Source organism: Schistocerca nitens, chromosome 1, assembly GCF_023898315.1.
Source record: "Schistocerca nitens isolate TAMUIC-IGC-003100 chromosome 1, iqSchNite1.1, whole genome shotgun sequence".
NCBI lineage: Eukaryota > Metazoa > Arthropoda > Insecta > Orthoptera > Acrididae > Schistocerca > Schistocerca nitens.
In genome coordinates this window covers 734625079-734640754 of record NC_064614.1, presented here as the reverse complement: position 1 = coordinate 734640754, position 15676 = coordinate 734625079, and the positions used below count along the sequence as shown (strand labels likewise).

The 15676-nt window shown below is 42.9% G+C and overlaps 1 protein-coding gene across 1 annotated transcript in view; it reads left to right on the top strand.

Moving 5' to 3' along the window:
• Positions 1-15100, top strand: part of LOC126260173 (dipeptidyl peptidase 1-like) — an 85865-nt gene extending 70765 nt beyond the window's left edge. Inside the window, exon 10 of the mRNA XM_049957439.1 lies at positions 14740-15100. Within this exon, the coding sequence (XP_049813396.1) occupies positions 14740-14922 (183 nt within the window). The 3' untranslated portion in view covers positions 14923-15100. The remainder of the gene's footprint in view (positions 1-14739) is intronic.
• Positions 15101-15676: the final 576 nt, after the last annotated feature.

Genomic DNA, 15676 nt, shown 5'->3' with positions numbered 1-15676 from the left:
TTCCTTCGCAGTACTGTTGTTGGTGACGTGTTATGATGCCTTTATCGTTAACTTCCTAAGAAGAAATGATAGGCTGAGCCGCACCAAAAGACGTAGACTAGAGCAAAGAGTAGTGTGAACATCATATTTTACATTTGATAGATCCATAAGTGTGTTTTGGACTACGAATTCTGACCCAAGGGGTGTGTGCAACACAGCTGGAATTTGTTGTCAACAACTGAGACACCTTTCGGTCGCAGAGTAAGAAAGTCGAGCAACAAAACTTCCATCATCTGTGCTACTGCATGATAACGCACTCTGTTGATCTGAGAAACAAAACTATCCAGGAGATTGATAGGAAAGTCGTCTCTCGGACACTTGTATTGATAGGGAAGTCCTCTCTCAAGCACTTATCCCTCTCGTCATATATTCGTAAAATATTACCTTTAGCGCTCTTGATCGTTCAACCGTCAATGCAATTCATTTCTAGACGAAAATACTCTTTAAATTACTATCGTTAAAATAAGTAGGTTTCTACGGGCGTTGAATTTGTAAACAACTGTTGCATTGTCAGATTGTTGTAGATATCGTGAAAGAAAATTCAGCTGCTGATTAATTTCTCTTTGATGATTACTGTTGCGTTTAGTAAACTAATGGAAAATGCAAACAAAATATTCACTTTACTAATAAAAATTAAATTCAGCTTACTACAGAAACATCACGACGGCAGTCTATCTTAATAAAGCATTAAGTTCCAAAATGGTTCAAAGGTCTCTGAGCACTATGGGACTTAACTTCTGAGGTCATCAGTCCCCTAGAACTTAGAACTAGTTAAACCTAACTAACCTAAAGACATCACACACATCCATGCCCAAGGCAGGATTCGAACCTGCAACCGTAGTGGTCGCGTGGTTCCAGACTGTAGCGAAGCATTCATAGACAAAAATTATGTATTCACAACAACAAAAAATATGTCGGCAGAAAACAAAAGTGGCATTATGAAATTGGCAGTACCGTAAGGTTTTCGCTCTTACAGAAAGGGTTACTGAAAGTACCAAGACGAATTTTGCTCGAGCGCTGTCTTACGATTCCCTTATTGAGTTTGTATCTGCCTGCTTGTTGCTCTACTACAAAAGAATAAAAAATCTGGTTTTCAGCGAGTCTAGAAAGGCGAACGACAGCAGCTTGCACCTGGTAGCCAAACATGTTACCTGAGAAATGGTATTTTCCTATAGTGGGAAGACATCCTTTTGTGGTTGAATTGTTGGCAAATATCAGTCAGACGTGTGCCGTTGGTCTAAGCGTTTCGATGTGATGAATTTCTGGCAATGATTTTTCTACAGGTTTTTTCTGTCCCAAATAGATAGTTGAAGTCTCCCTTTAGTATTTTCCCGTGATCTTGGTGAATTTTGCTCATAGTATTTTCGAGTGTGTTCCAGAATTTTTCGACATTTTTGGTGTTTTTCTTATTTTCGATGTTGGTGGGGACATGTGCATTGATGAGTGTTTATTTTTTACTGGGGCTCTGATGAGCATAGTCATAAGTCGATTGTTGACGGGTGTGAGTTCTTTGACAGAATTGATGATAGATCTGTGTTCGAGAAATGCCATGGCCAAGATTGGTATGCCTTTCGCGACCTTTTGTTGCATTTTGCTCTTGAAGATGGAATGGTTTCCGTAATGCGAGGTTTCATTGTCAGTTAGTCGTGATTCTTGAAGAGCAATGATGAGAATTTTTTTTCGGTCGATTTATTATGTGAGATTATTTAGTTTTCGTATTTGGATCGATGTATAGATGTTTTGGTATTAAAAAAATTCTTATGTGTGTGAAATCTTATCGGTCTTAACTGCTAAGGTCATCAGTCCCTAAGCTTATACACTACTTAACCTAAATTATCCTAAGGCGCGTAGTTTTCAAATGCATGGTTCCTGCTTGTAGGGAAATTTACAAGAGGTCTTCAATATTCTCTGCCGTGATAACCTGGCCTCCCCAGAATCCGAAATTCCAAATGCCGCCTGTCGACAGTTTGCACAGTTCATGTTTGATTGTGTTTCATTGGTTTGGCCTGGGTGATTCCAGGACCGGACAGGACCAGAGGGTGTTGAAGCCTTTGGAAGCAAATATTTTCAGCCAAGCTCATTGAGCTAACAGACGGTGACCAGAGTAGCGGTGGCTTTCACTCAGGCGTGCGTCGATTTTGAGTTCAACGGATTGAGTAGTCGTTGAGGATTGTGTTGGTATTTGGTTCACCCCAAGTATTTGATTTCCTCGGTGCCACCCATATGGGGGAGGGTTTCCCCTATCGGCCCCACGGGATTATGTTATTATGTCATCAGCAAATCCGATATGGTGCATCTTCCCACCATTTAAATAGATGTGCATTGTTCGACTCAGTATTTCCATCACATAAATATGGGTTATAATTACGTTACATTGCTGCTAGTAGACATATTTCTCACTTTTTCTTGGGCAGTTGCTACCTGTTACTCCATCATAGGAATTTATGTGCGCAGCATTGTTGCAATACAGACGATCAAATTACCCGGTTTCTGTAATTTCATTTCGATACCATATCGTTCTAATCGGATTCAGCCAGTCAGGCTTAATGTGGATATCCGAATACGACTCTCAATCATTTGATAGACTGGGTAAACCACATTCTTAATCGGACGGTTGAATCTAGATCACTTATTTATGACAGGGCCTGAATTCTTAAACACTGTGGAAAATAATAATACAATGTGCTTATTACTAATATGTTATTTAAATATAAATTTATGAACGAACGAGATAACAGTTTATTTACAGGAGCAGAACCCCATCCATCATAGCAGAGCAGTGCGAGATTGGTTTCAGGGCCAAGAGAGGATAAAGCTGTTGCCGTTTGTTCCACGATCACCGTACATCAACCAGACAGAGAATATGTGGGCAGAGGTAACAAGGTCATTGCCATGTGGACCTACAAATGCAAGCGAACTTTGGACGAATATAGAAAATGTATGGTGGGAAGTAAACCATCACGCTACACTGTCGACGAATGAAATCAATGCCCCTCCGCCTTCGAGAAATATTACGTAACGATCGTGGGTGGGTTGGTTACTAAAAGTATACTCGTCCACAAAACCCATGTGGACAATTATCTGATAGTCGGTCAAGCTTTGCTTTGTCGCAGCTGTTTAGATACAAGTCCATTTACTTTCAGTCTCCTCCTTGCAATTCTTGCAATGCAAGGTAACTGAAAAATCTCATCCACTCGACGCCAACTGAGGAATTGACTGGTGCATGTGTTGTTCAACACACAGTAGCTGTCACCCTCACTGGAATCAGTGACTCTGTGTGTGTGTGTGTGTGTGTGTGTGTGTGTGTGTGAAGACCGCTACGGTCGCAGGTTCGAATCCTGCCTCAGGCATGGATGTTTGTGATGTCCTTAGGTTAGGTTTAACTAGTTCTAAGTTCTAGGGGACTAATGACCTCAGCAGTTGAGTCCCATAGTGCTCAGAGCCATTTGAACCATTTTTTTTTTTTGTGTGTGTTTTCGTGTTCACGCACCATCTGAATCAATACTATTAACATTAGAGAGACAACCAACAATAAATATTGCATCAAATATGACTGTAAAGTATTTTAATGCGATGGGAAGTTACAAACTGAATTTTTACCCAACCCACGACCTGCATATTACGTTACGTTAAATAAGATGTATTAACTCCATAGTATCGTTAGCAGAGACAGTGCGCTCTTGTTGTCGAGGCTTGCGACAAGTGCAGCGATTAGCAGTGCCCAATGCCTCCGCGATTTGTTTATGTTGGCTGACCGTGGACACTGCAGCAGACGCTTCGCCATAAACAGAAAGAAATCACCTTGGCTCTGACTGCAGTGAGCGGATATCACTACCTGCGTGTTCTTGTAGTAACCAACGTGAGACTCTACTCACAGGTGCCATGGAGCAATTGCAACGGGTATCATGTCATTAGTCATCAGAATATTAACCAGTGATGAAATGTTCACTCTATTTGAATCCCAAGAAAATAGGAACCTTCTCACAAAGGAATGTGAGGTGATATCAAAATTTATCCAACATACAAAAATTAACTGCAGGGCTTTCATGTATGCAGTAGTAGCACACAAGGAAATATTATCTTTTGGAAGCGTATATTTCATTTCCTCTTCTCATAGTAACACCCTTGTTTTAGTATGAAGTGAGAAAAAAACACGAAAAACTAAAGTTCTTGAGAAGCATATCAGTCATTTCCTCTTCTCATATCATAACTTTTGTTTTAGTATGAAGTAAAAAAATAAACAGTTTAAAGTTGTGAAGCATAATATGACACCTTAGTAGGTCTATGTATGACACCAGATTCTTATCGTAGGCGCTATCGGAAACGCAAAAAGCAGGGAACTGTCCATTCTTTAGTCCAACAGTCTGTCTCCTTTCATGCATTACTCCCGCTAGGAGATTCTTATTTAAGGACTTGTGGGCATCAAGATCTTCAGCAGAACAAGCCTTATGTTATTTTGATAATTACGGTATGGAAAAAATGCAACAAAGACGATTTCCCCTAAAGCAGTGGAGTTATTTGCAAATGTCTGTATTCAGCAATAACTGCCAGCTGCCACAACACTTCACAGAATCCATGCGGCAGGCAACACAACTGTGCGTGCACTTCATACTAGAACAGCTCGGTCACCCCAGCCGGCATACTTGTATACTGACCATTCGTTATTTGACTAAATATGAACTACAATCTGATTCGCATATACACTCCTGGAAATTGAAATAAGAACACCGTGAATTCATTGTCCCAGGAAGGGGAAACTTTATTGACACATTCCTACGGTCAGATACATCACATGATCACACTGACAGAACCACAGGCACATAGACACAGGCAACAGAGCATGCACAATGTCGGCACTAGTACAGTGTATATCCACCTTTTGCAGCAATGCAGGCTGCTATTCTCCCATGGAGACGATCGTAGAGATGCTGGATGTAGTCCTGTGGAACGGCTTGCCATGCCATTTCCACCTGGCGCCTCAGTTGGACCAGCGTTCGTGCTGGACATGCAGACCGCGTGAGACGACGCTTCATCCAGTCCCAAACATGCTCAATGGGGGACAGATCCGGAGATCTTGCTGGCCAGGGTAGTTGACTTACACCTTCTAGAGCACGTTGGGTGGCACGGGATACATGCGGACGTGCATTGTCCTGTTGGAACAGCAAGTTCCCTTGCCGGTCTAGGAATGGTAGAACGATGGGTTCGATGACGGTTTGGATGTACCGTGCACTATTCAGTGTCCCCTCGACGATCACCAGTGGTGTACGGCCAGTGTAGGAGATCGCTCCCCACACCATGATGCCGGGTGTTGGCCCTGTGTGCCTCGGTCGTATGCAGTCCTGATTGTGGCGCTCACCTGCACGGCGCCAAACACGCATACGACCATCATTGGCACCAAGGCAGAAGCGACTCTCATCGCTGAAGACGACACGTCTCCATTCGTCCCTCCATTCACGCCTGTCGCGACACCTCTGGAGGCGGGCTGCACGATGTTGGGGCGTGAGCGGAAGACGGCCTAACGGTGTGCGGGACCGTAGCCCAGCTTCATGGAGACGGTTGCGAATGGTCCTCGCCGATACCCCAGGAGCAACAGTGTCCCTAATTTGCTGGGAAGTGGCGGTGCGGTCCCCTACGGCACTGCGTAGGATCCTACGGTCTTGGCGTGCATCCGTGCGTCGCTGCGGTCCGGTCCCAGGTCGACGGGCACGTGCACCTTCCGCCGACCACTGGCGACAACATCGATGTACTGTGGAGACCTCATGCCCCACGTGTTGAGCAATTCGGCGGTACGTCCACCCGGCCTCCTGCATGCCCACTATACGCCCTCGCTCAAAGTCCGTCAAGTGCACATACGGTTCACGTCCACGCTGTCGCGGCATGCTACCAGTGTTAAAGACTGCGATGGAGCTCCGTATGCCACGGCAAACTGGCTGACACTGACGGCGGCGGTGCACAAATGCTGCGCAGCTAGTGCCATTCGACGGCCAACACCGCGGTTCCTGGTGTGTCCGCTGTGCCGTGCGTGTGATCATTGCTTGTACAGCCCTCTCGCAGTGTCCGGAGCAAGTATGGTGGGTCTGACACACCGGTGTCAATGTGTTCTTTTTTCCATTTCCAGGAGTGTATATGACATGGCCGGCTCAAAGCAATGACTAAGGGTTGGATGCCGTTGAAGTCCCGTTACACTGATGGTAAGACAAATGTTCGCAAATCACCTCTATTGCCTGAAAAAACAATTGCATCTTAAATATCAAAGGACCGACGTCCACACTGTCACAGCGCGTTGAAATACAGCTAAGACGGCAGATGAATATTTGTGACCGACTGGGCTTCCAACCTGGACCTCCTGCTTACTAGACAGACATGCTGATCACAGCACCATTTTTTTTTTAAAGTTTGAGAAGTCTTTCAGCACCAGGTAGGCGAAGGCAAAGAGGTCAGAGGTCGAAGATCCGAAGCCTGGCCTCAATGGCTCCCCCGTACCTGTAACTGAGCAGCTGCATTATTCCCATGTATTCCATGTTTGCACCCATATATACCTTTAAATTGTGGAAAAAAATTGAAGTAGTAATTAAGGTAAAATAAATTACAGATTGCCGCCTCCAATGGCGTGCGTTCCTTGTAGAACATAACTTATAACAGTGAAAAGGGTGACGGAAAAATACATAACAAACATTCATTCAGAAATATATTCACAATTTAAGTTATTATGCTCTTAACCACAATCCGAGTTGGAGCTCTCTTCAGTTACAGCTAACCTGTGCGCATCTATTGCACTATTGTAAGAACCGAGATGCAGTATTTTGGATTAAAAATTTTGTAAATTCATTGTCAGAACTTATGAGACCAAGCTGCTTAGGTCATCGGTCCCCAAGCTTACACACTACTTAATCTAACTTAAACTAACTTACGCTATGGACAGCACACACATCCATGCTGGAGGGAGGACTCGAACCTCCGACGGTGGGCACTGTCGGGACGCAGCAGCCAACCTCTTTTCAGCACTCATCTACACACGCTCCTCACCAGACGCGAATTCCCATCTTTGCCGCATACCACATGCGCGGTTCTTTCGGGAATGTCCGAAAGGAAAGACACTACGAATCCGGGTTCGAACCTGGTCAGGCACAAATTTTCATCTGACGCCGTTGTTCTATTTTAATGCGCATGACAGCCTGGACATCTGTCCTTCAATCTTTAATTGATTAACAAGGCTGTCTATTTCGATTCGTAGTGTCTGTTCTTTCGGAAATGTCCGAAAGAACACACACACACACACACACACACACACACACACACACACACACACACACATTTTTATCTTAAGTGCTATTCGGAAAATGTTTGGCAACTGAGTGATAGTGCCGGACTGGAGCTGCATCAACCTACTCATTTCACAAGATATAGTTGTAATTTTCTGAACAATTCCTGTTTAATAAGTGACAGCGACAGTGTCTCTCATCGTTTACTTTGCAGGAAACCTGCTTCTCTCTGCCCTAGCCTATACTATAGCAATGAGTGATTGCTCACATTCTTGATACCTCATTGGACGTGCTACTGCAACTGTAGCCAAAGATTCATATCCCGCTGGAAAAGTATGTTTCAAGTCAGATGGTTTTGCTCCTCCCCGCCGGCCGAAGTGGCCGTGCGGTTAAAGGCGCTGCAGTCTGGAACCGCAAGACCGCTACGGTCGCAGGTTCGAATCCTGCCTCGGGCATGGATGTTTGTGATGTCCTTAGGTTAGTTAGGTTTAACTAGTTCTAAGTTCTAGGGGACTAATGACCTCAGCAGTTGAGTCCCATAGTGCTCAGGGCCATTTGAACCATTTTTTTTTTTGCTCCTGCCGTACTGTCATTGAAAACGATCACAACGAAATTAAGTATAGGTATCCTATGAAACCCTTGAGTTCATACTGTGGTGCTGTGAAGATGAAAAAAGTAGTTTTTCACAATTATCAGATGACAGATGGAATTTGTCAGATTCCGCTAATTATGATTGCATTATTAACTGTTGATTCACAGGCGCTTTTCTGCCGCTTATTGTAACTGTTATTTGAATGTTAGAGCTGGAAGAATAGAAACATTAAATTTTTGCCATATGGAATGTTCGAATTCACCCTAAGTCTTCACGTTTCGAGCAAAGACAGAATATCCGTCAGGAAAGCTGACAACAATAAGCCAGGCCATGCCTGTCTTCTGGTGGACGTGCCAATGACAGTGATCTCAATAACAATATTGTACAGCAAATATACATTGCCAACTCAACCACTGGAGAAGTTCCAAAACTGTGAATCGCGTCTGGTGAATACGCTTTCAAGGTTTCTGTCCGATTAAGTCAGTAAAACACAAATAATTTCCGCAGTTATTAATTTATGACATTTAGTTTGCATTCAGTGCATCGATGTATTACAAGTAATTGCACTCTAGCCCCTAAACCTAGTTACAGAAATGCGAATAAGACTCATTGACATATAATGAGGATCTTGCCACACGCAACTTTGAAACGAAGCTATAGTCACTTCCGAGGTCACTCACAGAACACATCAGCTGGTATCCTTCCTGGCAGTATAACTGAAACTTGGCAACAGCGCAGAATATGTTTGGCAACTCTGTGACCGACGAGTTACTTCCTTGATGGCACAGAACTCTCCTGCTAAATTCACTTGATATTATCGTGTCATTTCAATTTAATACAGAGTGATTTTCGCTTGAGACGTGACATAAGGATATCAGTTAATCCTTTTGAGTCCACGAAAGTCGTTCCACATGAGAAATACAACTACTGTCGCCTCTTATGTTGCGGTTTATCTCCCATAGCGCTTACTGGGTCAATAAGTAAGTGGCAGACACCGCGGCTATTCGCTAGCTCGTAGGGAACATGCTTGCCTGTCAGGTGCATGCTGCCTCTGTTCGCCTTTCAGGCCTCGCCGAAAGCTAGATTTTTAATTGTTTTGTAGCAGAGCTACAAGCAGGCAGATACAAATTCAATGAGGGAATCGTAAGACAACGCTCTAGCAAAATTCGTCTTGCTTCTTTTAATAAACCTTAGTGTTAAAGCGAAAACCTTGAAGTACTGCTGAATTCATAATGCCACGTTTTTGTTTTCTGCCGACATATTTTTTGTTGTTGTGAATACATAATTTTATCTATGAACTGCCACATTTTCATAATACTTGCGAAGCAAATCATGTGAAGTAACACTTCAACAACTTGTTGGGAAGGTGGAAAAAGCACTACCCTTTCTGGATGCTCTGTCTCTTCCTGGATGTCGAGTAATACGACCTTCGAGTAAATGGTTAGAGATGAAGAACCCAGTGGTGAATGAACTCATTGATGAGCTGAATGCGGGAGACTACTCTTGAAAAGAATAAGTAGACGATCTATTCACAGTAAGACTTAGAAAATTTGCTAGTACTGTTAAACCTATGTGCACTGAACATTGTGAAAAAGTGTTTAAAGACGAGCCCCACGAAAATTGGTGTAGTATTATTTATGGGGAAGCATGTCCAGCACACATACTGAAAAATTATGTTTCTTGATGAAGCTTTAGAGAGGGTTGTAGTGTATCTAGAGGTAGCCCCAGATGGAAAACTATTATGAACACCTCACATAAAGAATATGTTCCATTGCGAAAGATAATCTTATAAGCACTAGAAGCTGCTGTACGGTAAACTGGCATCTAAACCCAGTACGTACTGGATATACATCCCCGCAAAAAGACCAATGATAATTTATTGACCTATAATATGAACAAAGTCGAACAGAAGGTGGCTGCTAGGGAGTCTGGCAAAGTGCGGAGACTTGCCTGCTTTCACAAGCAGAAGGAATTAGCAGGACATCCACTCTTGGAATGGATATTATGCTAGACATGCCCGCCTTACACCTGTCACTTAAAATGGAGGCAGCGGCAGGGACATAAAGGCTAAAAATTGGAAATAACTGGATATAGTTAGAATATACGGAATCCCAAATCAGTAAGGCGATGGCTGGGGAAATGCCGACTAACTACACAATAACTTCAAGCTGTTTCAATAAACTTAGCCATGTAACAGTTGGAAGCAGGGAACAGTGGAAAAACGAACCACAACACCGTGCAGGAGACATAATATAGTGGTTTACTGACAGGTCGAAAACAGATGAGAGTACCAGGTCTGGGGTACTGCCTAGAATCTCTTTAGGGAAGATGGCCACAGTAATGCACTTTTTTTTCTGTCAGCATGTGCACGGAGGAAAATTAGAATAGACCCAACAAAAATCGTAGAATCTACTTTTATTCAGACAGCCAAGCAGCTCTGAAATCTGTATCAGCCCCTGCAACTAGATCGAAGGCCGTTGCAGAATGCCATGAAGCATTTTCTTTCGAACATGTCCGAAAGAACAGACACCACACATATATCCATATACAGGGTGTTTCAGGAGAAATAGTACATATTTTAGCAGGTGGTAGTACAGACGAAAAAAATTCCATATAAATGCGTCCATTTTTTATTGAGTACAGAGATACAGCTGTTAGTACGTAACGCTAACGGACTCAAAGCAAAGGCAAATGAGGACATTCGAAGTTGATTTTCAAAAATTCACCAACCAACTTCAATGCACATTTGACTTCTCTTGATAACACCACGTGTAGCCTTACTGAGGTCGTCTTTGCGTTCTTTTATGAGGACTGCACTATTCATAACCCGAACGATCAAATCGGCTCTTCGGTTTACTTTTTATTTGTAGACTTCGCCTTTAACCATCCCCGCAGGCAAAAATCCAAAGAGATAAGGTCCGAGGACCTTGAAGGGCAAGAAAAGTGCCCATATCTAATGATCCACCTTCCGGGAAATGTTAGGTTTGGATAATGTGTCACCTGACTACTAGAATGTGCAGGAGCCCCGTCATGCCGGAGGAACATACGCATTCTTGTAGCCAAATGAACCTGCGTCTCGGTTCTTACAATAGTGCAACGGGTGTGCACTGGTTGGATGTAACTGAAGAGAGACTCCAACTCGGCTTGAGGTTAAGGGCGAATCCCAAGCTCATGGCCACGAACAATTGGGAGCGAAAACTTAATGTCATCGGAACCTTGTTGAAGGACCATGACATGCGATTGTTAGACCGACTGCAGAAAGTTCACTTTATAAATACATACATACTTAGCAAAATATATCATGTCGCAGCAGTCTTACCGATACTGCAGGTCACTGCACATAAAATATTAGCTGTAGCCTCTTGGTATGTGTGGAAACAAAATATCTTCAAAGTATCCCTCCACACGGCAACTTTGCAGAGGCAAAATGGAGGACTTGGAATTAAAGACGTGCTTTTAAACTAATACATGCCACTAAGAGAGGCATCACGAAACTTCTGTTCCTCTGGTTAGATCCTGGGGATAGGAACGCTCGAGTTAATGTAGCATGCCAGCCTAGATTACGTCCGAAAGCACAATGGCGATTGGAGCTGTATAAGACTTCCACCAGCATAAACCAACACTAGAACCGTCTATGATTATATTACCACATGTCGTCTTCACAAACCAATTCCGGTAAACGAACCTACAAAAAAACTGGAGGAACGTCTGGAAAAATATCAACAATAAAATTCTACCAACTAGAGTCAGTGCCGTATGGTGCGACGTTGTAAACGAAACCATACCCTCAGCGGAACGATTATGGAAAATCAAATTGAGACCATCTCCATACTGCGACATATGTCGGCTTGTAGAAACTGTAGCGCACATTTTCTTATGTGAAAATAGAATCAGAATTTGGAACTGGACTAGGAAGACATTAGCACTATCAACAGAACCGCAGAAAGTCATATACCGATAACTGAAGCTTTACAACCCGACTGGAAATGTTACCCGTCAGCAAAGAATAACAGTTACTCGTAGCTTTTGGGACAATTTGTGTTTTACGTCGTAACAAACAGAACTTAGAAGAGTACATGTTTTATATTGCAGAAGAACATTTTACGCCGAAGAAGAATAACAAATATAAGGAATGGTTTCAATTTTTTTAATCTATTGCTTTATGTGGACTACGAAGAGGTGAACAGTTTTTTTGATTAGAAGCAGAATACTGTCCTTTCACATTTTTTTTTTTAATCCTGGAATATTCTTTTACGTTGGTTCTAAAATCAGAACTGTTATAATTTGGCAAGACCCCTCCGGCTCCGAAATTTTTTTCATTTGTGGGAAAATATATGGCTTCCTTACAGACCTCATATGCATCCAGTGCAAAATAACTTAAATTGTGAATATATTTCTGAATGAATGTTTGTTATGTATTTTTCCAAAATCCAATGCTTAGCTGCAAGATGATAACTAGAACTTCAAATGCGAAAATGGCATTGATACGTACACTGACAGCGTGGCGCCGCCTTCACATGGGCGGCGCCGGATTTCAGGCGGAGGGTGGCATCTGGCCGGTGGCCGGTAGCCGCTGCAGCGCGAGGAAACGCTCGAGCGTAAGCTGTTCTGATCGCGACGTAGCCACGAGCTGTCCTGCGGAATTGTTTCTTGAATACTTGTTATTGCGGGTGGGTAGAATGTTAAGCGAATTGTCTTCGATGTTCAATCAGACTCATAACTTTAGACCGAAATGTGGTTAAAAAAAAGAACAGTAGGACGCGAACATGCGACTCTAAGTTTAGAATGCACGACGATTACCGGAAGACCACGGGCTCACTCGAGCCATATCAACTCGGAAGTAGACAACACTTCCTCGTAACACTTCCCCATCTTACAGTGTTACCAGATTGTGCAGGTGGCCGGACTTAGAATTTTCAGGGGCGGTCAGTTTTATTGGCCACCTTAAGTGAACGACTCGGACTTATTCTCTGTGGCGGCCGGCCGGCGGTCAGTTTTTATGTCTAAGACTGTACATTGTTTACACTAAACAATACTGTAATACGCTACTTAATATATTTATAAAACTGAATGTCAAAAGAACATACGTCCGTCGATGTTTTGTATTTTTTCCCATCCTATCCATTTTCTTTGTTTAAACTTGAGTAAAGGACATGAAATTGCAATGCACAAAAAGTAATTTTGGTGGAAATAAGTTTTAATTAGATGATTATAACCATTAAACTATAATAAGTAGAAGTTATACATCTTTGTACTAAGTTACCAGAAGTTGATTCAAACAAGCAAAACACGTAATAAAGTTATTAAGTTTTGAGAAGAAAAGGATGACCAAACTGATGAGGTCATCGGTCCCTAAGCTTGCACGCTATGTAATCTAACTTAAACTAACTTACGCTAAGGACGACACAAACACCCATGCGCGACGGGAGCAACCGCGCGGACCGTGAAAAGACCGCGCGTTTAATGTTACTGAAACGTTTATAATACGTATTATGTCTGTTCAGATTCATGCAGGTACAGTTAATATGAGTTCAACGCTCACAAACGTAGTGTTCAATCCAGTCTTCTTCAAAGAATTCATTTACCTTACAACACCATTGCCGGCAGGAGTGGCCGAGCGGTTCTAGGCACTACGGTCTGGAACCGCCCGACCGCTACGGTCGCAGGTTCGAATCCTGCCTCGGGCATGGGTGTGTGTGATGTCCTTAGGTTAGTTATGTTTAAGTAGTTCTAAGTTCTAGGAGACTGATGACCTCAGAAGTTAAGTCCAATAGTGTTCAGAACTATTTTAACCATTTGAACAATACCGTTCCTTATTCATCACTAAACGTTATGGAAAAGCAAGTGATTTCCTAAAGCGGTTTCCGTGGAAACACCGTACTTTCCCCATAAAGTTTTAATTCTATCACCAAATGTTGTTCTTGCAAATGAATTTATCTCACTAGTTTTTTTTCTATGGATTCATACTTTTTCTTTTATTTTTTTTAAATCTCATTTCTATCATACCAAGAGGGATGACGCAGTGGTAAACACAATGAGCTCGCATTATGGAAGAAGACGGTTCAAACCCGCATCCAGCCATCCAGATTTCAATTTCCCGTGACTTCCCTTAATCGCTCCAGACGAATGCTAGGATGGTTCCTTTGAAAGGATACGGCCGGTTTCCTCCTTCTTTGCAAAATTCCGACCTTGTGCTCCTTCTTTAAAGATCTCGATGTCGACAGGACGTTAAATTCTCATCTTCCTTCCAGTTAAGTCGTGACTTCCCCATATTTGGCTGTTAAACCAAAAAAATGTGGAAATTTGAGTTTTATAGTGCCTGTTTTCTCCTCTACAATCTGAAACTTCTGTATTAGTTTACATCCCCTATTTTATTACTCCGTAAACTTTGACACAGCCTACAATATAGAGAATAGTAGCAGTTGTATCATATAAAAATGTATTATTATTTACTTACAAAGAAAACACAACACTACAATGTTCAGTTCGTGGACCAAAAAACTCTCTAGAAACAGTCAACTTGCCGACGTTCTGAAGCGCACACTTGTTTAGATTCAAAAACGACTGAGTAGCTTTGCTCCTCCATAGTTTACAATACAGTGACACTTTGGGTGCATCTACTACCGCTGTTTATAAACAGCTCTTGTCCGATTCAAATCCAACGTTCCCCTAATCAGGTGTGTGACCTTTAGTCATTAATTAATTTAGTTATTTTTTACTTCGAGGACCGGAAACTCTCAGTATTGAATAATAAAGATTGCAGGAATTGAAATATGGTAGTAATATCTTTGATATATAAATAATTCTTAGAGGGCTGGTGTATAACGTCTAACTCCTGTTCTCCAGCCAACCAGCCACGCTGTTCTGATTGTGGGCTACGGAGTAGACGACGCCTCTGGCGAGAAGTACTGGATCGTGAAGAACAGCTGGGGCGCCGAGTGGGGCGACAGCGGCTACTTCCTGATGCTGCGCGGCGTCAACGAGTGTGGCATCGAGAGCAACACCGTCGAGGCCACGCCCATCCCCTAGAAGTGCCCCGGACATCAGTTAGCGCTAGCGGAGCAGTGCGGCGCGGGCAGCATACCTCCAGGGGCGTACGGTGACGACTGCGCCGTACCTAATACTGTCCGTACCGTGAACGCTGTCTCCTATGACGTGTTGGTGTATCTGTCAAATCTAAAACTGAAATAAATTTGGTTCCACCATCTTGCTTAGTCTAACTTTCGTAACCGCTAACTGTGGTCAAAAACATTTACAAGTCCGACCTATAATCTGTACTTCTATCTATTAAACAGCAGCACCAGTAAGGATAAAATGTAGTAATTTTACTTATCGTGTGTGTACATATCAGCAGGATGGTCACATGACAAAATTTGTAGCTGATTTGGGAATATACAGTGTGCGAAACGTGCAAATAGCTGCAGCCCTAGTAGAAACAATGGCTGGGCACTGAGCTTGCTGCTTATTTACTTCCTTGCTACTTATTATTGCACCGCAGGCTATCAGTCTCAGTGACTGGTGAGCTGAGGCCCATTTCCTGACTAAAGACACTGACGGAGCTAAACAATCCTGCACAGCACAGCAAACGTTGTGTCTGTCCTCTCAGGCGCTAGTCGCAGGTACTTGGATGGAGGAACTGCGATGAAATCCTGCATGGCGTTGAGCACGAACATCCTGAACCCATCAATCCCATATTTTTAGTCGTGGTACTATGATCAACAGGAGCACCAATACTGTGCAACGATAAACCGCTGTTACGATGGGCTATTCCTCTACTATTGTC